The sequence below is a fragment of the Ciconia boyciana genome, chromosome 1, assembly GCF_034638445.1.
Source record: "Ciconia boyciana chromosome 1, ASM3463844v1, whole genome shotgun sequence".
Lineage (NCBI taxonomy): Eukaryota > Metazoa > Chordata > Aves > Ciconiiformes > Ciconiidae > Ciconia > Ciconia boyciana.
Window position 1 is genome coordinate 86068382 of NC_132934.1, and position 22318 is coordinate 86090699.

The 22318-nt window shown below is 42.8% G+C and overlaps 1 protein-coding gene across 1 annotated transcript in view; it reads right to left on the reverse strand.

Annotated features, from left to right (window-relative positions):
* Positions 1-21666, reverse strand: part of PRMT8 (protein arginine methyltransferase 8) — a 73365-nt gene extending 51699 nt beyond the window's left edge. Inside the window, exons 1-2 of the mRNA XM_072850855.1 lie at positions 21625-21666; positions 20897-21040 (exon numbers count right to left, since the gene is read on the reverse strand). Coding sequence (XP_072706956.1) covers positions 20897-20971 — 75 coding nt within the window. The 5' untranslated portion in view covers positions 20972-21040; positions 21625-21666. The remainder of the gene's footprint in view (positions 1-20896; positions 21041-21624) is intronic.
* Between the last annotated feature and the right edge of the window lie 652 nt (positions 21667-22318).

Sequence of the window (22318 nt, forward strand, 5' to 3'; positions counted from 1 at the left end):
TAAAATATATATATAAATCTTTTAGATTTCCAATTTTATTTATATCTTGTGCTTGATTTCATGGGATCACAGAATCACAGAACAGTTGAGGTTGGAAGGGACCTCTGGAGGTCATCTGGTCCAACTACCCTGTTCAAGCAGGGCCACCTCAGGCCAGTTGCCCAGGGCTACATCCAGATGACTTTTGTATATCTCCAAGGAGGGAGACTCCACAACCTCCCTGGGCAACTCCTGCCAGTGCTCAGTCATCCTCACAGTAAAAAAGTATTTCCTGATGTTCAGATGGAACCTCTTGTGTTTCAGTTCATGCCCATTGTCTCTTGTCCTGTCACTGGGCTGTCACAGAAAAGAGCCTGCCTCCATTGTCTTTGCATCCTCCCTTCAGGTATTTATATACATTCATTAAGATCCCGCTGAGCCTTCTCTTCTCTAAGCTCAACATTCCCAGCTATCTCAGCGTTTCCTCATATGAGAGATGCTCCAGTCCCTTAATCATCTTCATGGCCCTTTGTTGGACTTTCTCCAGTATGTCTATGTCTTTCTTGTACTGAGGAGCCCAGAACTGGACACAGATCTCCAGGTGTGGCCTCCCCAGTGCTGAATAAAGGGGAAGGATCACTTTCCTCAACCTGCTGGCAATACTCTGTCTAATGCAGCTGTTGCAGGGCACAGAGTAACCCTTGGTGGAATAAGGGGCATTCTGATCACCGTCAAAGCATCCCACAAACAAATAACAAATAGAGATAGGTTGCTAAACCACAATAGGGCACCAAACCACAAAGCCTCCCACAATAGAAGCAGATTGCTAAAAGAGCAATAGATTGCTCAAACTACAAAAGGCAGACTTACATATGCTTGCTTGCTCTGTTGGAACATTACTCGGTACATAAACAGGTTGTGGTATTATGCTACCTACGTAAAAGATGAAGGTGAAGATGTATAAAAGTAAGACCGAGTGTAAAGCTAGCAGGATCTCCAGCCCATTGGCACTTGGTTGCATCCAGGCAAGGAGACCTCTGTCTCGGTATGTAAATCTTATTATTTAATAATGCTTGCTCAGGTCACTTAATATTTTATTATTCACTGTGTCCGATACCTTTGTATGATGTGTATATAGTAATAAATAGTGATTAATATATCTGCTCCTTGTGGCCCTGCAATTTATTGTCAGGGGCTTAATGTAAGCAATCTGTGTGTAATCCCAACTATTCCTTATTGGCCCAGGCCAAGTAGTGGAATAAGTGATCTACATGAGGCCGATACCCGCAACAGCCAAGGATACCATTAACCTTCTTTGCAGCAAGGGTACATTGCTGGGTCCTGTTCAACTTGGTGTCCACCAGGATTTCCAGGTCCTTTTCCGCCAATCTGCTTTCCAGCTGGGTGGCCCCCAGCATATATTGGTGCACAGGGTTGTTCCTCCCCGGGTGCAGGACTTTGCACTCCCCCTTGTTGAACTTCATGAAGTTCCTGCCAGCCCATTTCTCCAGCCTTGATTTGCTTATTCAAATTTATTTGGATGCAAAATCGATGTTTGAGCTATTTTCTGGTTTTATTTTTCCTCATGATTTGAGATCACCAAACAAGGAAATGGATAGAAACAGGAATCACATACCAGATTTCCTCTTTCTGGCAAAAATATTAATTCTTTGTTGTTACTTCACTCTTCCTATACATTTATAACTCACAATCCCCTTAGTGGAGCTGTAAGTGGTAGTGGCTTTTAAGAGAAACTTTGACGCCCAGTGGCCTCTGTGTTTTTAATAGGGATTAGACTTTCACACCTCTGAAAAGTCTGCAAGTTATGAAAAATGTCAGAGGCGCTAAATATAATATACAGTATGGAAAATATAAATGGTGCTTTATAGAATATTATTAATATTGATGTTCATTATCATGAGATATTTTATACGAAAATGTATTGCTAATGACTTAGGAGAAACTAGCTGCTAGAGAACTGTTCTCATTCTTTATACAAAAGGTACTCTGTGTACACAGTACAATTCAGAATTGCTAAATCCTGTTGAAAATTGTCACCATAACCAGGTACCTGTAGCATTTATTTCTGTCCTTGTAAGATTGTACTGATCATGGATTTATGTATGGATATAACTCTGGCTTCCAAGAAAGATAGGTCTTGATCATACATAATGAAGAGCATAACAGTGACTTCATTATTACTATTACACTGAGATTCTAAATAAAGCAAAACAGATTATCTTATTTTTTAAGACTTTAATGACTTAATACATTATCCATATTTGGCACAGTTAATCTACAAGGTGCAACTGATTTTTCCATTCATTCTCTTACTGGATCTATAGTTAACTGAAGTATTTCAGTATGGTTTAGAGTCTTAATCTACTTAATATAGGGTTATCATATTCGTCTATGATTGGACAGAAATAGTATATGTTTCAGGAAATGTCAGACCTGCTCACAGACAATTCTGGTTTGTACATGCTAAATCCAGTGCATTTGTGAGTCATCAAACTTACTGTACAATATGCACAGTAAGTCCCAGATTTGGTTAAATAAACTACAGACTTGGTTTAAATTATACTACAAGTTTAAATTATACTAGAAGTCCCAGACTTGGTTTAAATTATACAAATGTGTGTGATGTTCAGAACAATCATCATTCAAAAATACAGGATTCACTTGGCCATTCCAACTGTAGTATAATCCCAGGTAAACTTTTCAAAATCCCTAAATTTAACCTATACAAAATATCTGTGCAGAACTAGAATAAATGTCTAAGCAAGTACAGGCATATAGTATAGCTAAGATGAGGGCCAGGATTTCAAAGGTATGTGGAAATGTATGTGGAAGGAGAGTGTTGCTCCTTTAAGGGTATCTGATCAAGGACCTTTTTCAATGCAACAGGGACAATAAGAAAAGGAGGAAGCCATGAACAAGAACATATGGGGACACAAACCTGGTAAGAGAGGCAGTGATGAGAACCAAATCTGGTCATTCACATCAATTGATAAGGGCACATGAGAGTGTGAGAAAGTTTATTCCAGCAGTTCAGTCGGAATAATTTATTCAGAGGTTATCTGACTGGGGACCTGTCAGTTGGGAAACTAAGGGGAAAAGGGGGAAACCAGAAACAAAATACACAGAGACACAGACCTGACAAAACAAACATGGAGGCAACAGCAAGGAACAAACCTCACCATGCACACTGGCTGATGGGCTACCAAGAAGCCACAGGTGCCACTTCCAGGAAGATCGGCCTGGACTTTGCAACTGATGATATTGCATACTGGGGGACCCCGGACTGCAAGGGGCACAGGAATCGACAGAGCTGTACAGAGCCGTGGAGTGGGGGGATGCACAGGGGAAGGGGAAGCAGGGGGGGACAAAGCGGGGTAGACAGAAAGGGGTGTAAGAGTGGCCGGTCAGCTGTAAACAGGGCTGGCCAGTACACTTGTCTGGCTGAGCCTGGTGCCTGATCAGTGCAGTCCAGCCTAGTTTCTTATATCTTCTTATTAAATCTTTTCTTAAACATCTCTGAGTATGCTCACTCTCTGTCCCATATGAACGTGTGCTGCAAGGACATGTGCCAGCTACTGGTGAGACCTGTGTGTGCGTGAGGGGAATTTGGTGCCAGCTCCTGGGGTCAGACCAGGGAGTGGGCACCCCTGGCCTGTGGCCCCAGCGACTGGAGCGAGCAGGGTCTCCGTGTCAGCTACTGGAGCCAATGAGGGTCTTCAACCCACCCAATGGGGTGGGAACGGTGTCTGTTGCCAAAACCAGCTGTCAGGGGGACAGCATGAGCAAGGCGAGCAAAGAGCTCAGTGCCACTGGAGTGGGACCATGGGCCATTGCCCATGTGCCTGGTGCCGGCTGTGGGGGGGGAGAGTCTGTGTCTTCCCCAATTCTGGTGTGCCTGGAGTGTGTGCGCATATTCACCAGCAAACTTTAAGCTGGACTAGCCAGTGACTAGGGGGGCCTAGGGTCCAGGCCAGGGTCCCCCTGGCCAGGGGTACATGCTGGTATGCCCAGGGAGACTTGTGAATGTGGAGTGCATGAGGGACAACTGTGTGAGTGCTGAGTGTTTGCATCAAGCACCAAGCTGGACCAGCCGGCAAGTTGGGGACCCTGTGGTGTGGGTAAGGGGGCCCAGGATCCAGGCAGGGGTGCTGGGCGGGCAGAAGGGCCACGTCAGTAATCAAAGGATCAACAAACACGTGTGTGCTTGTGAACTTGGAGAGTGGGGTGTGTGTGCCTGCACTAGTGACCTTCTGCCTCTGAAGAGGAGGTGGGGACTTAGCGGTCTTTTATGTAAGCCCTGTATGTAGGCACTGTTGAAGGCAGCACCTTGTCTGTGGCAGCCTGTGCGACCGGCCATGTTGGTGTGCTCTGTGTGTGTGTGTGCATCCTGCAAACAGGAAAACGTCAACCATGTCCCTCAGCCTGGTCAGAGGCCCTTGGGTCCCTGGGGCACCAGGCTGGACTCCAGTGGCCAGGCAGGAGAGGCCCTGGCTGGAGGAGGTGTGCTGAGCTTCTTAGATCACTTAACAGTAGGCAGAGAAATACTCAGAAATTTACCCCTACGGTTTTCAGAAGTACCCATTCAGCTCAGTGTCTTCCTAGTTGCTGCATCCCATTTTCTGTAGCCTCCAACCCCTCCTCCTAAGGGCTCAGCAGTGTGATTCAAGGCCTAGCAGTGATCAACTGCCCAGATGTGTAACCCTGGCTCAGACTCCTGAGAAAAATCCTAAATTGTAAGAAAGGTGAAATACAAATTTAAAGTTCAAGGATTCAGGAAGAAAAACAATAACATGAAGAGATATAACATGCTAAAGGAGTCTAAAGATAGCGACAGCAACATGAAGCATGACCATGAAGTAACATGAAACAACACGAATGTTCCCAGCAGCAGCAGAATCTGACCCTTCACCACCTGCTTCATGACTACCTGGCCAGCAAAGGCTCTTTGTATGTCTTATGTTGGCAATGATAAGCATATTAGTGCTTTGCCTAGTAACTTGTTAATCCTAACTGCCTTAGATATGTTAGACAATAAGTAATTGCTTTTTAGTTTCGAGTTGAATATATTCTGCCTACAAGAGATTCTCTAGGCATGAAAGGTGCTTGAACAGTGTGACTCAGAATGACAGTAACAGTGCCTAAATTTCTGAAGAGATTTTGAAGAAAATATATTTTAGAGAACCAGGCTTTTACATATTTCTCAATGTATTTTTACTGGCAAAAACGTTCAAATCAATGACCTCTGTGAAAGTAACTAAACTGCATTTTATGCATTTTAATTGAGTTGGTCTGACTTGCAAGTGTGCTGTCTTATTCTCTGACCTCTGAGATATGTAGATGTTACAGAATTTAAGAAAACAAGACCAGTTATATTTAATTGCTGAATCAAAGGTGTGAATGCTTGGAAGGGATCTAAACTGAAACAGACAAATATTTTGAAATGCTCCCTTTCTGAATTGTGAGTTTGTGTTCCTAACAGCTCACCAAATTAGTTGAATTTAAACTTACTTTAGAGCTTTGTTAGCACTATATCTGAAATGTGAGCTTGTTATTTCAACTCGAAATGGAAGGCTATATCTTCCTGTAATTCTCCACAACTAAACTGAATTTTATAAGACCACCGATACAGGGGAAGACAGTGAATATAAAGGATGTTACTGAATGAAAAGCTAGGACTTTTCTGTGAAACTGCCTTTTTAAACATAAGAGTTTCTCTGTCAACAGACAAATATATCTATCTATATATATAAACATTTTATGTGGTATAAGACTTTAACCAGGTTTTATAATTTTAGAGTATATGAGCCCACACTGGCACAGTAGTGTCTTCTCTGACATAGTTCTAATAACACTGACAACCGGGGTGCACAAAGAAATGAAAGTCACAGCACAATACGCAGCTTGAATTTATGTAAATATAAAACATTGTGTGTATATGTATATGTATAAAGACACATAACATGATAAGTAATTTTGTAAGTAAGCATATTAATGTGTGTTTAAGGAACTGCATACTGTTCTGTGTGGCTGAAATGACAAATGATCACAATGTTAAGGCAGTTATTGAATTATTAAATAGCGTAGTCTTCGCATTCAGAACTAGTGTGTATTGCATTTGCATTTTAGTTCTAAGATGGGGAGTACAGTAACTTCCTTGATTTGAAATAGTGTTAGAGTAGAAACTGTTGTGTCAGTGTAACTGGATATCTTTTTGGTAATTCATTAATTATCAGACTCTGGAACTACACTAGATATGAATGTTTTTTTAACGGTGATGGGATTTTGTAACTGCATCGAAGGAGCTAATTAAACTTAAATCTCAAGTTTAAAAACCCCTCGTAAAGGAAAGCTTCTCCTAAGTCTGCTTAGTAACAGACAATGAAATATTAATCTTTCTTCAGACTGTTAAGGCAATCGTATGTACTTCTGAGACTTACTAGTCCTCATTTATAGCAAGGACGACATAGATGTCCTTAAGCATTCTGTAAATTTAGCCTAATGAAGTACACTTGCTCATATGTGGCCATTAAACCTTTGGTTTTGGTTTACCTTGTCTGAGAAATTTCATTGTAAGAGACTGAGATTAATAACCCATCAACTCCAGGCTTGGATAGCATATTTGTTCTCAAGAGAGCTGCAAATACCACAATTGACTTCAGTGTGTTTTCAGCAGTTATTTAATAAACTTGATATGTATCTAACATTCAGAACACAGGTAATCCTACTAGTTCCAGTGGAATTACTTTTGCTCCATATTATACAAGGTGGATGAGGAGTGTTTTTAAATATCCTGCCAGTATGGAACTTGATTCTACAATAAATAATCATGCTGAGTGCTACTGACACACATGACCAAACCAGTGTGTTCAGCACTTCTTGCATTATTAATAGAACATTTACTGAAGTGTTCAAAGATCTTCAGCAATTTATGTTAACTCCAATAGGTTCTGAACGACACCTAGTTAAAAAGATATCTACATAGTGTATTTCAAAAGCAGTTGTTGATAGTCATGTTGATATAAATCAGGCTTGTATAGCTTTGTGTTAACAAGAGAATAAGCTTTTGCTATTTCAGACCCATCTTTTAAACACAGTTAAGAAAGGGATATGAGAAAGTATACTCCTAACATTTTTACACAATCATGAAACAGAGTGATGAAAACTCTATTCTTGAGCAAAAACACTGATAATTCACCCTTTAAAATCAAATTTTATATATAGATGTGAGCTGGTTTTGAATCTATATAAATCATAAATAATTCTGCTGAAACTGGTGCATTTACATGAGGGTAAACCTGTCTTGAGATCAGAATGCCTTTGTTTCCAGTAGGCATGGTTAGAATACTCAGTTTTACCTGGTGGAAATACATCTTGCAAGCATAAATACTTTTGCCTTCCACTTTACAAAGTGACAGACATATTTTATGAGCCCTAAGGTGCATTATTGTCTTTCTGTTGAGAAAGGAATAGGACTATCAGATAGAAAGATGGCACAGAGACTTTTTGCTTCAATAAAATAATTGTATTGAGGCTACATGAAAGCATGTCTTCTATTAAAAAAAAATCTTAGAAGAATAGTTTCACATTTTCATTAAAATCTCACAGTAGTAAGTGAAAGCACCTTCTTTGCTTAAAATCCATATCTATCTTTGTCTCCCATTAAGTTTATCTGCTTAAACAAAAATGCTCTTCGAAAAGCAGGACAGAAATTGAATGCCAAATACAGAGAAAACAGAAACATAAACCAAATTTTGAATTGTCCTAGTTTTACAAGTTCTAGGCTAACCTTCATTAAAACTGTATACACACTGTCACAGTGCTAGTATTATATTCATTAAAGGATGTTTGAAAAATCTGGTAAGTGTGAGACGGAGTTTGGCACTGGAGGCTTGAATTAACCTCTTGGTACTGAATGAGAAATGATAAGTAGCAGGACACATGCTTCGAATGGCCTTGAAAATGACAACTTTTTGATTGAATAGAATATAAAGATTCAGCAGATTAGATATTAATAGAAGGGTAATGTAGTTAAAACAGCAAGCTAGGAAAATGATCTTCTCCGTAATATGTCAAGTTCAGCAATGACAATGTGACTGTGATCAAATGTGAGGTGAGGTGAGAGCCAGTGTGAGTGCCTGAGGTGGAACTGTGGTGAGTTGGAGCTGAGCTGCTGCTCAAGATCCTGACACAGAGACTAGTGAGGAGTGTCACATTTTCTCCTGGCTCTGCTCATTGGAGTGGTGATTGGGGTGGGTCTCAGAAAACAGTACGTGTGTGCAAAGGTATGAGAGTGGGTGAAAAGCCTTCACTGACAGAGTCTATCTTCCTTACAGTATGGTAAGTCAGTTATTTGTGAGAATAACCATTGATTAACCATTTGTGAGACAACACTGGTAAAAGCAAATTTCAATGGAGAATTTCAAAGAAGCTTTAATACACACACCTTGATAACTAATTAAAAACAGTCTTGTGGTTTTCTGTGTTATGTTCTTTCCCCATTCATGGTTGGTTGGGGTGAATCACAGGGCTAGAACTACATACTATCTCTTCTTATTCCATGACTGGCTAATGTAGTCAAAAAAGTCAATGTTGTTTTTATTCTCTCTGACAGAGAGATTGAGGTTTGCATTAGACCTTACCAGCTGTTGCAAAAACCTCTATTATTTCCTTATTTACAAGCTGTAAAAGGGTGAATTGATTCAGTCTCCTGATAGCCTCCTGCTACCTCCACCTACAGCTCCTTGATTCCTTACATTTGTTGAATCCGACAATGGGACAATGAAGCGCAACAAGAAAATATTCTGCAAGTACATAGGCACCAAAAGGGAGGCCAGGGAAAATGTGGGCCCATCGCTAAATGGGATAGGGGCCCTGGTGACAAAGGATGTGAAAAAGGCTAAGGTACTCCGTGTGTTCTTCACCTTGGTCTTTACGGGTAAGACCAGCCTTCAGGAGTCACAGTGCGATTCTGTGACTTTTTGACAGTAAATTTAAGTATATATTTCTATTGTTCCTGCTTTTATGGAAATGAGCAGCTTCTCTGGATGTTGACTGTATTTCCCTATCTTTCCTTCCTCCTTCCTCCCTCCTCTTCCTTCCTTCCTTTTCTCCCTCCCTTCTTCCCTCACTGTCCACCTGCCCACCCACTTTCCTGCCTTTCTTCCCTCCTTCCCTCTCTCTCCTCTCTTCCCTCCTTCCTTTTCTTTTCCACCTTCACAAAATAATTTCATTATCACCTTTGACCGCCAGTAAATTTACAAAGCACATTCTGTTTCATGCATGACTAAATATAGTATTTTCCACAACAGGGCTTTTACTTGAAGGCAACTTCATGTTTGCCACTTCTAATCCCAGAAATCTAAGAAATCATCAGACTTACACAGAGCTGAAAAGGATTTAGCTGAAATTTTAGTCTGCAACATACTTTCTTGCACAATAAAGTATGTTCCTTTTTTTGTCTTCTCTGCCCAATAACTGTTCTTCTACCTCAGTTTTATTATTTCACATCCTTGGTTTGCTTCAGGTTTGCAGAGGATCTAGCGGGTTATATCAAAGCCAACGAACTGAAAGGGTAATGATGGCCCTTACCTGTTTTTTAAGGCTCAACAATACAATAGGCAGAGCATCCCTAACAATTGTTAAACACCCCCTACTGCCTGTAAATTCAGCTACTCCTAATTAAGTTTAAAACATCATGACTCCTAAGGAGGCAACTATATTATAATGTGGCTAACACTATCTCATTTGATTTCCTTCTGAAACAGCTGTTCTAGCTGTACAGATACACAAGAGGCAAACTGTGGGTAAGAAGCAGTGCTGCTTTTCAGATTTGACCTCTCTCTTTCTAGGGGAAATAAATAAGAAACAACTAACCCAAAATACCAAATTAAAACATGCCAGATACACAGCTGGGATCACTCACAAGGGATTTCTACAGAATACACTTTATTGACACTACCTGGCCATGTGCATTTAATCAGTTAGTCTTCTGCTATAAAGTTTTTTCAGTTATGAAAATATTCTTCCTTTCCATTCTCATAACATTTCTGCACAGCTTTTAGTTAAAAGGAGGTAAGCAAGATGCTATATAATACAATGGTCATGGGACTGAGAGGATGACCTGTAAGAAGAGATTACTGTGTGCTGAGCTTGTTTGATTTGTGGAGAAGGAGGCTAAGGGGCAATCTAATAGCAGCCTGCAAGTACTTGAAAGATAGTTAAAAAGAAAATGGAGGCAAACTCTTCTCAAGAGCAGCAGATGAGATAACGAGATGCAAAGATCACAACTTGCCGTTTGGGAGGTTCAGATAGGACAATAAGAAAAACTTTTTCACTGAGAGGTCTGTGCAGCACTGGAGGAGGGTGCCTAGAAAGGTAGTGGAATCTTTGTACTTGGAGATTTTTAAGGCTTGGCTAGAGACAGCAATGGCCAACATGATCTAATGCTGGTGACTGTTCTACACTGAGTGTGAGGTTGCACGAGAAGTTCTTTCTAACCAACACTTCTGTGTTTCTAGAGTGACACTGAGTGTGATCCCTATTTATAAAGGACTCAGTGGCATTACTCCTGATATATCCCAATGTAACTGAGATTAGAGTAAAAAAAAAGTATGTATCCTGTACTTCAGACAGGGTAGTGTCTAATATAGGGCACAATCATGAGGTATGCGGTCCTCAAATACTCCTCAGAAGGAGTAATGGGAAGGGTTAATTACTTCCCTATTTGTCACTAAGGAAGAGAAAATCAGTACCTGGTCTTTATCCCAAGCTGGGGTCAAGCTTCAGGGCAATGGATTGATGAATAGTACAAGGACACAACTAGAAACTGAAACAGATGGCAGGGTCTCCTCTCCTCCCTTCTAAGTGGAAAATTAAGGTCCACAACAGAAATAAGTTTGGACTGGTGGATTGTTGTTGGAAGGCCCTGGCTTGGTCACACATCATTCTGGGCTCTGAGACTGGGTTTGAGCTTTCTGGTGCTATTAGAAGTGATGAAACATAAGCTGTATGGCCAGAAAAGGACAAGAAGGACAGAAGACCTGCTAGGCCACATGTGTACATTGAAGGAACACTTCAACACTAATCCTTGGAGACCGCTATATACCAGTGCTTCCCAACCAGTATATGTTTACTTTCATCATACTGTTACAAGAGAGGGAAATGCTACTTTTTCTTTTAAAAAGGGGAGGGGGAACTGTGACAGCATGGTTCAGATATACTTGGATCCTTGGACAGGACAAGCAGAGCACTAGGAACTTAAGTGTATGGTCCAGACCAAACAGTATGCTGAATGTGAAGCTTGCCAACTGCACTATGATGAAGAGTTTGCCACTAGGAAAAGCTGAGGAAGACAGTGGTATAAAACAATGTCTTAGAAAATACACACCTCCATGTCCCCTCTTCCAAAGTTGGGGGTTTTTTCCATCCTTTCTCAGAAAAGCTTAAGGAACTCCTTTTCTGTGAATAATGGCTAGAAAAGGTGGTAATGCCCCTTTTTAAACAATAATTCACTCTGGGAGGAAAAGACCCAGGTACAATGCAGTCCTCAATATACGCAAACTTTCAAGAGCATGTCTTAACTGCAGGACAGGATATTTTAAGTGAGGAAGAATAGTATTCTCCTCACCTTCTTTATTGTGTCTCTGTCTAAAATTTTAGCTAAACATTTTATTCCCACCATAATTTCCTTGCAAATATTTTGTTACTGATATCTTCATTTTGGAAAATGAAGACATTGAGATTTTATTTATGATCACCTAACATTTCACACTCAAAATACAAAGCAAAATTATCTTTAATTTCTGCACTTAACAGAGTTTTCAGAAAAGCAAACTTGGCAGTGAGCGCTTCTTCAAGTGAGTCTGCCTTATTTCCAATTCTGGTCTCTAAATCTCCAAATTGTTGATGCAATAAAATGAAGCTAAATAGATCTTCTATTCCAGATTTTCAAACTGAGTTTCTATTTTTAGAAATATGCAGATTATAGAAAAGACAAAATTTTACATACTTTTTAAAATGCGGATTTTTAGAGATAGATTTTTCACAACCGGGACCTGAAAAACCTAGTTTATAATAAATAAATAAAGCCATCATCCTTCATCTTTCTATACCTCTTAAATATCAGTTTAAAACTGACACACTAAGAGTGAAATAGTGCCCATCCTCTCACAGTCATTGTGAAGTGAGAAAGTTGTCTCAGCTCCCATGCAACAGCTTGAAAGCAATAGCATGCCAAGAGACTCCATGGAGCCAGTCAATACCTGTTCAAGAACACAGGTAGGCTGTAATTAGTCAGCAATTGCTCCATTCTGGCATGGTGAAGATACCCTTATGGCCATCAACTCAGCCACTTAGTGGGTAATCTCCTCTTTGCTTCCTTGAGATGAATGCTTCTTGTTTCTGTTGCTTAGAGGTTATTCCCAAAGAAGAAAGAAAATTATGGCAAGGACAATCCCATTTTATCCTAAACTCTAGACCAAAATAAAGCTGTCATTAAAGCTAGTGAGCAGGACAGCATGCAGCAGGATTCTGTGTGGAATCAGAGGTCGGAGCAACCAGTTTCATGATTCACCCCCTTTAGCTGTTCATCACCTCATCTGTCAATGGACTGAACTTTGTTGCAAACTCAGAAAGGCTGAGGCAAAATCTTATGAAAAGATTAGGCTCAATGCGTTTTTACCTTTACCTCTGCTCTGCCTGCACCAGTAAGGGCACAAGCCTTCATCTTTCACGATCAGGCTGAGGGTAAAGGCACATGAGTCAGACTTGCTAAGCTCACTTTCGGCATGGAGGTAGAACAATTACAAAGGTGGTCATCTACAGAATTTCTTGCACTCTTCTCTGAAGAGTTTGGTGCTTTTCACAGACTGACATTGGAAAAAACAGTCATTATGGCAACTTCTATGCAAAGTGCTCACTAGCAGGGAACCTCTCTTTTAGCATTGCCACAATGACACAATATGATCTGGCCCATGATGTCATCAAGATGAACCATACCCTTTCTAAAAAATACCAGTCTTCTTTACACTAAAATGCTGTTCACTAGAACAACCTTGTACTGGCAGAGGATGATCCATGCTAAGATACCTTTATCCTGAAACTCTGCTTTGAGTGATTGCTGTTATTCTTTATTTAAGCATAAATGTTTTTTGATCCTATTTATACTATTAATGCCAACCAAAAGTTATTTCTTGAATGGGGCCAAAATATTATGGTCAATGTCTTGAATTCTTAGTATTAAATTTGAGAAAGGAATAGAATGCATTTAACTACACTGAGATCTTCAGCTGAGCTAAATTAATGTTCTTCACAGCTGAAGTTGGTAGGAGAAGATGGCTCAGAGCCATATTTCTGCTCCCTCACTCCTGAATTGGCTAGAAGCCAAAAAAGCCCCCATGACTATATTAGAGCTGCCTTGTTACTAGCCTAAGTAGCACGGGCTACTTAGTCCTAGTAGGAGCATTGTACAGGATCAAAATATGGTGAAGTGGAATATTCCCTGCTTTAACTCTGAGCTGCCTCTATAGCCCTTGGGGATTTGACTACACCCACAGTGAAAGATTCTTCACTGACATCATGGGTTAGCTTTCTGACTGCCTTGTCAGCAGTGCAAAACATCTAGAACATGGGCCACTGGTCTGGTCTCTATAGCTCACCTATACTACTTGCACACACCAGCTACCACAACTTTTCCCGTTCAGAGTTATGTGACATAGGCACGTGGCACACCACTGAGTGAGGTTGAAAGGCATGTCATAAGCTGCTTCTTCAGCTAGCTGACACCATGCCAGATCTGTCATGACTTCTGTTAGCCTAAGAAGTACACCACATAGCAGTGCTATTTCTCTCTTGGGTAAACATCACCCACTCATTAATGTTCATTCATATATGGTGTTCTAAGCAATTTAATAACACGAAATAATAATCTTCTACAGCACCTTTCACCAATAAATCACAGAATTCAACAGTATGAACAGGAAAACTCAGAGGGATTAGATTATATCTCCAAGATCATCCAGTAATAGCCAGGAACAAAACTTACGTTTACTGAATAAATTCAGTCCACTGTTCTCTGTTAGGCACACTCTTGCTCTGCTTCTGTTCATTTGTACTTTGATAACTTACTAAGGAGAAAATCCTCTTCCTACTCATGAATCACAAACAGAAGCTCATGATTCAACAGATTTTGTAATCTCTTCTCCCCTCATTAGTGGTATGGCTGGATTTCATACAGATAGGACATTGTAATCTCCCCACTTCTGATAACAGAGCAGTTACTTTTACAGACCTGGATCTCATGATACTGCGCCAGTTATATTAATTTGTATGGGGAAGCACATCTCTTATGCCTGTTACCCCAAATCTTCAAAAGAATTTTTCTTTCTAACCAAAAACCAAGCTTTGTATAATAGGACATTCAGGGAGAACTCTATTTTGCTACCATTAATAAATTACCTAATGTCTCTATTCTTAGCAGTGAAACAGGCATCTTTTCTCTCTACAGTTACTGTGAAGTCTTCAGCGTAAGGACTGCCTTTTATGAAGTTACTATGCAATTGCATTGTACAAAACCAGCCCGGTTTCAGTTTCTAGAATTGTTTCAGTCAGCAACTAACCTGTTACATGTAGATGTATATGTCTCTTGGATGTGCACATAAACCCTGGCAACTTTGTGCTATTCCCTTCACCTGGCATAGGTTCACAAGCTACATTAAGGCACACTTCTTCTGAAATCTCACTTCTTTCAATTTGTTTCCCATCACTGGTATCAGGCCTACTATTAATATGGCTTCCATTTAATACATTTAAAATAAAAAGACCCAGAAACCAAAAATCTACAGCAGGTCAGCACCATGAATTTTGCAGAATCTTCATGCATGTGTTCTATAAAGAACAATTTCTCTTTCACTTTGTTTTCTGTCTGAGTGTCTTTAATTATTTGCAGAGAACTCAATTCTGGATCTGTTATTTATGCGAACAGTCCTGTTTTATTTAGACAAGTCTTCTTTCATGACTAAAGATACAGACGTTCATTTTTATATCTTGAGGAGAGATTCTACAGCTTTTGTTCCAATGGAACTTCTCTTGAAGTTCATGGGATGGCCAAGGAGAATAAAGATTTTCTGAATCTTTTTTTCCCTGTGCACTCCAAACAAGGATCTGAAACCAATCTAGCAAGCTTCCTATTAGTGGGACCCCTATGGCCTTCACTGAGCCTCTAAATAGAAAGGACTTATGGTTTTATTCCCCTTGACTTTTATTTTTATACAAAGCACTGTGTACTCTCAGGCTGCTATAAACACATAGAAAAAACCACTGGTTCCACTTAAGATCTGGCAGACAGACTGATATCAGGCTGTTATCAGTACAATAAAATTACAAAACTATTCTGAGCCTGATCCAAGATCCAACAGCACCTGTGGCAATGCTTCCATTCACTTAACTATGTTTTGTATCAAGATATAAGGCTATGGGGATACTGGTAATGTAAATGTCTGTACAGTCTGGTACCATGGGAGCACACTACTCTAAGTTTCCTGGTAACACGAGGTGTCCTCCTTGACTGAAAAGTAATGCTAGTGAGCTATTGCTTTTCTACTCTCTTGTATTCTTGTTTGAGGAAACAGTGACTATTGTCTTTCTGTAGCTTTGGTTTTCCCTTGTCTGTATTTCACAGAATCACAGAATTGTATAGGTTGGAAAAGACCTTTAAGATCATCAAGTCCAACCATCCAACCATCAAGTCTAAACTACCAAGACCATCACTACACCATGTCCCTAAGCACCTCATCCAAACGTCTTTTAAATACCTCTGGGGACGGTGACTCAACCACTTCCCTGGGCAGCCTGTTCCAATGCTTGATAACCCTTTCAGTAAAGTAACATTTCCTAATATCCAATCTAAACCTCCCCTGGTGCAACTTGAGGCCATTTCCTCTCGTCCTATCACTAATTACCTGGGAGAAGAGACCGACACCCATCCTCTCTACAGCCTCCTTTCAGGGCATTGTAGAGAGCGATGAGGTCTCCTCTCAGCCTCCTTTTCTCCAGGCTAAACAACCCCAGTTCCCTCAGCCTCTCCTCATAAGACCTATGCTCTAGACCCTTCACCAGCTTCATTGCCCTTCTCTGGACATGCTCCAGCACCTCAATGTCCTTCTTGTAGTGAGGGGCCCAAAACTGAACACAGTATTCGAAGTGCGGCCTCACCAGTGCCGAGTACAGGGGAACGATCACTTCCCTAGTCCTGCTGGCCACACTATTTTTGATACAAGCCAGGATGCCATGGGCTTTCTTGGCCACCTGGGCACACTGCTGGCTCATATTCAGCCGGCTGTCAACCAACACTCCCAGGTCCTTCTCTGCCAGGCAGCTTTCCAGCCACTCTTCCCCAAGCCTGTAGCATTGCATGGGGTTGTTGTGGACTTTGCACTTAGCCTTGTTGAACCTCATACAATTGACCTCGGCCCATCGATCCAGCCTGTCCAGGTCCCTCTGTAGAGCCTTCCTACCCTCAAGCAGATCAACACTCCCGCACAACTTGGTGTCATCTGCAAACTTACTGAGGGTGCACTCAATCCCTTTGTCCAGATCATTGATAAAGATATTAAACAGAACTGGCCCCAACACAGAGCCCTGGGGAACACCACTTGTGACCGGCCGCCAACTGGAGTAAACTCCACCACTCTTTGGGCCCAGCCATCCAACCAGTTCTTTACCCAGCGAAGAGTACACCCGTCCAAGCCATGAGCAGCCAGTTTCTCCAGGAGAATGCTGTGGGAAACCATGTCAAAGGCTTTACTGAAGTCTAGATAGACAACATCCACAGCCTTCCCCTCATCCATTAGGTGGGTCACCTTGTCATAGAAGGAGATCAGGTTGGTCAAGCAGGACCTGCCTTTCCTAAACCCATGCTGGCTGGGCTTGATCCCTTGGTTGTCCTCTACATGCTGTGTGATGGCACTCAAGATGATCTGCTCCATCAGCTTCCCCGGTACCGAGGTCAGGCTGACAGGCCTGTAGTTGCCCGGGTCCTCCTTGTGGCCCTTCTTGTAGATGGGTGTCACATTTGCTAATCCCCAGTCAACTGGGACCTCCCCAGTTAGCCAGGACTGCTGGCAAATGATGGAAAGGGGCTTGATGAGCACTTCTCCCAGTTCCTTCAGTACTCTTGGGTGGATCTCGTCAGGCCCCGTAGGCTTGTGAATATCTAAGTGGTGTAGCAGGTCACTAACCAGCTTTGGCTCACTAGCTCAGCTTTGGCCCTTCTGATTTTCTCCCTGCACAACCTCGCTACACCTTTGTAGTCCTCTTGACTTGCCTGCCCCTTCTTCCAAAAGTCGTAGACTCTCCTCTTTTTCCTGAGTTCTAGCCAGAGCTCTCTATTCAGCCAGGCCGGTCTTCTTCCCCGCCGGCTCACCTTTCGACACCTGGGAACAGCCTGCTCTTGTGCCTTTAGGACTTCCTCCTTAAAGAATGTCCAGCCTTCCTGGACTCCTTTGCCCTTTAGGGCTGCCTCCCAGGGGACTCTGTCAACCAGTCTCCTAAATAGGCCAAAGTCTGCCCTCCGGAAGTCTAAGGTGGCAGTTCTGCAGACCCCCCTCGTCACTTCTCCAAGAATCAAAAACTCTATCATTTCATGATCACTCTGCCCAAGACGGCCTCCAACCATCACATCGCTCACAAGTCCTTCTCTGTTCGTGAACAAGAGGTCCAGCAGGGCACCTTCCCTAGTTGGCTCACTCACCAGCTGTGTCAGGAAGGTATCTGCCACACACTCCAGGAACCTCCTAGACTGTTTCCTCTCTGCTGTATTGTATTTCCAGCAGACATCCGGTAGGTTGAAGTCCCCCACAAGAACAAGGGCTAGCGATCATGAGGCTTCTCCCAGCTGCTTATAGAATAGTTCGTCTGCCTCATCATCCTGGTTGAGTGGTCTGTAACAGACTCCCACCACAATATCTGCCTTGTTGGTCTTCCCCCTGATTCTTACCCATAGACACTCAACCCTATCATCACCATCATCAAGCTCTAAACTATCCAAACACTCCCTAACATAAAGGGCTACCCCACCGCCTCTCCTGCCTCGCCTATCCCTCCTGAAGAGTTTATAGCCATCCATCGCCGCACTCCAGTTGTGCGAGTCATCCCACCATGTTTCCGTGATGGCAACTATATCATAGTTTTCCTGGTGTACAATAGCTTCCAGGTCCTCCTGTTTATTGCCCATGCTGCGTGCATTGGTGTAGAGGATTTGTTGTCATCATTTCTTTAAGCTCTTTAGGCTAATAAACTAGCGCTATGGTCATCAGAGGGTAGTTAAGGGAATAAAAAGTTTCTCATACAATGTCCATGTTCTTTGTCTTAATGTATTTTTTTAAACTGCCCTACTACTGAAACAGTATACTTGCCATATTTGACCAAAAGTTTGAGTAATGCTCTTAGCTGTGGTAGATTTAAAAAAGAAGTTTTTTTTACTATGAAGCTGTAACATAAGTACTTGGCTCAAATCAATCTGAGTAAGAACCAGAAGGTTTTTGGAATGATTTGGAAGTGGGGCATTTTGACCATTTGCTAAATGTTTTAACTCTTCATCTCCCATTATAGCTTACATTTTTTACATCATGCCTGTCACCACAGCATCAAAGTACTTCACAAATTTAGTGAGTATCAAATCACGCATATTACTGATAACCCATTGGTTTCAAATGAAGCAAATTTATACCAATTCCTAATTTCCTCTGACACTGTGATAATTCCAAAAGTGAGATGCTTTGTCCTGTATTCCTTCTGTCACAGAACATTTGCAAACTTCAGGAGAAAGTTACAGAAATACAGGCTTGAAGGTCAAACTGGTATCATATGACTTTGCTAAATATAGATGCTTGACGAGTGAAAGAGCTTCAAAGGTCTTGGCATATTTTGCTTGGTGTCCTTCTAAGTCTGCATGTATGCAGACTACTTATCTCAGTACATAACAGATCTTAACATCACAAATATGAAAATTAACAAAATTGAAAATATCTTGGCAGGTGTTATGAATGTATCCTTTCTGATTTTCTTAAGGTACAAGCGCAGCAGGATATGCCTAATCTGCAATATTTTCACTCTTATTTCACAAATCTGTCACTGATGGATACTCTGAGGAGAGGAAGCACAGCGTTTTAATATTCTCCTAACCTGTATGCAGCACTGGAATGAAACTGTTGTTGTTAAGAAAGCCTTTTCCATAAAATGACATAGCAGTGTGTGCAGCATTGCACAAGCAGAAAGACAAAGGCGGTTAAACAACAAAAATGTACTAATAGTGAATTGAAATAGAAGAGGAATATTTAAAGAGTTCCTCTCACCTATTTTCCCTGTGTAAAGACAATTTCCATTGAAAAATGGCTTTGAAAGGAACTGGCTGTGCTTGTACATTTCTCCTTAAAATACTGCCCAGGATCCTGGGACCTTTAATGCAATATGTGCTGTCAGTACTACGACAGCTTACAGATGTGCAGCCAGACTTCTTGCTATTTATAGATGCCTCTCCTGCAAACAGTATTCTATGGGGCTGTAAGGCAGTAGCAGGCATGTTCTTTGATTTAGTGCTTACATCACATTCATTTAAGAAAATTCTGCTCTTCACCTGGCATGGCAAAGGAGGCATATTTATGAAGGTCAAGCAGAGAGAGCGCTATTAGGAAGCGAAATGTGGAATTCATGAGGGAGCAGGACACCTACTGGGAGGACTGTCTGAAAGGAGGAGCCATTTGGCAGAGACACTGAAAGAATACAGGGGGGAATAGTCATGTGCCCACGCACAATGAAGTGGTGCTTTTGTTCTTTATTACCTCTGCAGGGCAACTGGGGAGGAGGATCAGTGCCGCCCGTGCATGTAAGGGCAAAGCTGTTGAAGTTGGTTGGGGTGCAATGTCCTTGAGGGTCTGTACATGGCTGTACTGCATATCACTTAACCATGTGTTAAGTGTTCAGTCAGAGTGCTAGGCACAGTCTATTAATAGAAATGGGGAGTTTAGCACACACTCGCACTTTCGCCTGTCTCCCAGAGAAGCTGTGACTGCATCCTGCATCCTTCTGCTTTTCCAGATCTGAGACTTCACACACTGCTGTATCCCTTGATAAGTCTCAGTGAGGTCAAGACAGCCCTAGACAAGTAAACACGGGCTGCTCAACCCCAATGTTGCTGAGATGGGAAAGGCTGAGGAAACGGCAGGTAATGCGGAGGGGGGGAGGATTTCTTGCAGAAAACCTGGAAGCTCGCAGGGTACCCTCTCGGCCCGAAAGCAATGCAAAGCTATTCTCGGCACTGCTCAGGCCAGCCGGGCGCAAGGGGGAATGCTGCTCCTGCCCTCCGCCCCCGCCTCGGGCAGCTCCGCTTGGTAATACCCAGAATGCTGCAGAGATACGGATACTCCTGAAGTCCCCCGAACAACTAGCAAAGGCTCCACGGCGTTCTGCCAGGGGACGCGCACTCAGAGCTGGCCAAGGTGCTGTCGCAAGAGCCCTTCTTTGTCCCTTTCAACCTCCTCAAACACACAAATAACCGGCCCCCTTCCTTACCGCCGCACACATCCTCCTCTCCTCCCAGTCCCCCGTACCACGGAGCCTCACCTCCGCCCGGCCCGCGCCGGCCCACCCAACTTCTCGGGGAAACAGCCGTAAAGCGGCGGCTTCCGGGAAGCAGCCCGAGCGACAGGAGGGTTCAGCGGGGTGCAAAGTTCTCTGCCTAGGGGGAACGGGGGGGCGCATGCAGGAAATCATAGCACAACGGAGGCAGGGGCTAGCCGAAGGAGCCAGGAAAGTTTATCTGCACTTAACTGCTGCTTCTGCTAAGGGATCTATGCTCGGGGCTGGGGAAGCTCGGGCGCCGGGCTCTGCCTCGCATCCTTACCTCGGTGCTGTCGGCAGCGTTCTCCGCCATTTTCCTCCTCAGGAGCAGGCAGCGGGAGGAGTGTTTCATTCCCATAAGAGCTAGCCAAGGGGTTGGGGCTTCGGGGTTGGTGTTTTGTTTTGTGTTTTCAAAGATCTCCAAACACTGGTGTGCGCCAAAGGATATAGAGAAAAAATTATGGAAAACAGCAATAAATCAGTCAGCTTTGTCCTTTCTGCGTTGTCCACGGGAATGTTTGTCTCCTCTTAGCATCGGGAGCTCCTCGGGCACTTTCAAGTCCTCCTCTTTCTCCCCTCTCCTCCACCTCCAGCGAGCTCTTGGGATGGGCAGAGAGAGGCGGCACACACTCTTCAGGTTAAACTAAAAGGCTGTCGGGCTGTGAGTCCTCCCCTTCAGAGAAAGCAGTCGGGCTAAACAGGAGAGAAGCACCAGCTAAACTGAACTTGGGCGTGCAGTGACCAGCTGGGCATCTTTGTGTCCTGTGGCTACACTTCCAGAGGCGGAGGGAGCCAGAGACAAAGCAACAGGACAAGGAAATCATAGCCCTTTATTTTCCTTCTTTGGGCTTCTTTCTTTCTCTCTAGGTCCCAGGAAACTTCCTTTAAAGATGGTCACAGAATTTGCCACCCTCTTTCTATGAGTGCCTTCTGAAATAGCAATCCCTCCTCCTCCCTCCTCCCCCCTTCCCTTCCCTCTTCCCCTTCCCTCTCCCCCTTCCCTCTCCCTACCCCTTCTGCTCTTGGGCAGAGCTTGGTGCCCTTCTCTGGGAATTGTATTCACGTGTCTTTTGTAGAAAGAAACATTATATCAAGCTGCCCCCACCCCTCGCCTACACCCTCTCACACACAAGCACGCATTCACACATATGCACATACACGTTGTCTCCCTCTCACACAGACATGCACAATTTTTTTTCTTCCCCATTCCTCCTCTTCTTTTGAATCAGCAACACTTTTCTTTGCAAGGACTCTCGGCAGGGCTCTCAGAGGGCAACCGAAGAAGCCTGCTCCAGCTTCTTTCCTCTGAGTTAAGTAGCAAACCTGCTTTCTTAATATATCTTCTCGTGTGTATGCTCCCAGCTTTTGTTTTACTTCAAGTTTTTCAGCAGGATTCACACTCCGTCAGATAGCCGTGAACTGTAGAAATATAGTCCCAATCCGGATACAGCTCCTGCTGAAAGGGGTGGGAGGGGGGCGGAGAGAGAGGTCTTGCTGGGGAGGAAAGGGGCTAAAGGTGTTTTGAACTTCTTTTTAGCCTTTTCCTAATGACATCTTCCTCTGTGGGAGTGCATTGCCACCTTCCCCACACGTTTATCTTGCTTTCACTCCTCCGGGAACTTTCTAGTTCTGAGTTGTCAGCTGGGAGGATTAGGTTTACCTCACTCGTATTGCTGTGGGTAAGGGCGGGAGAGGGGGCGTATTA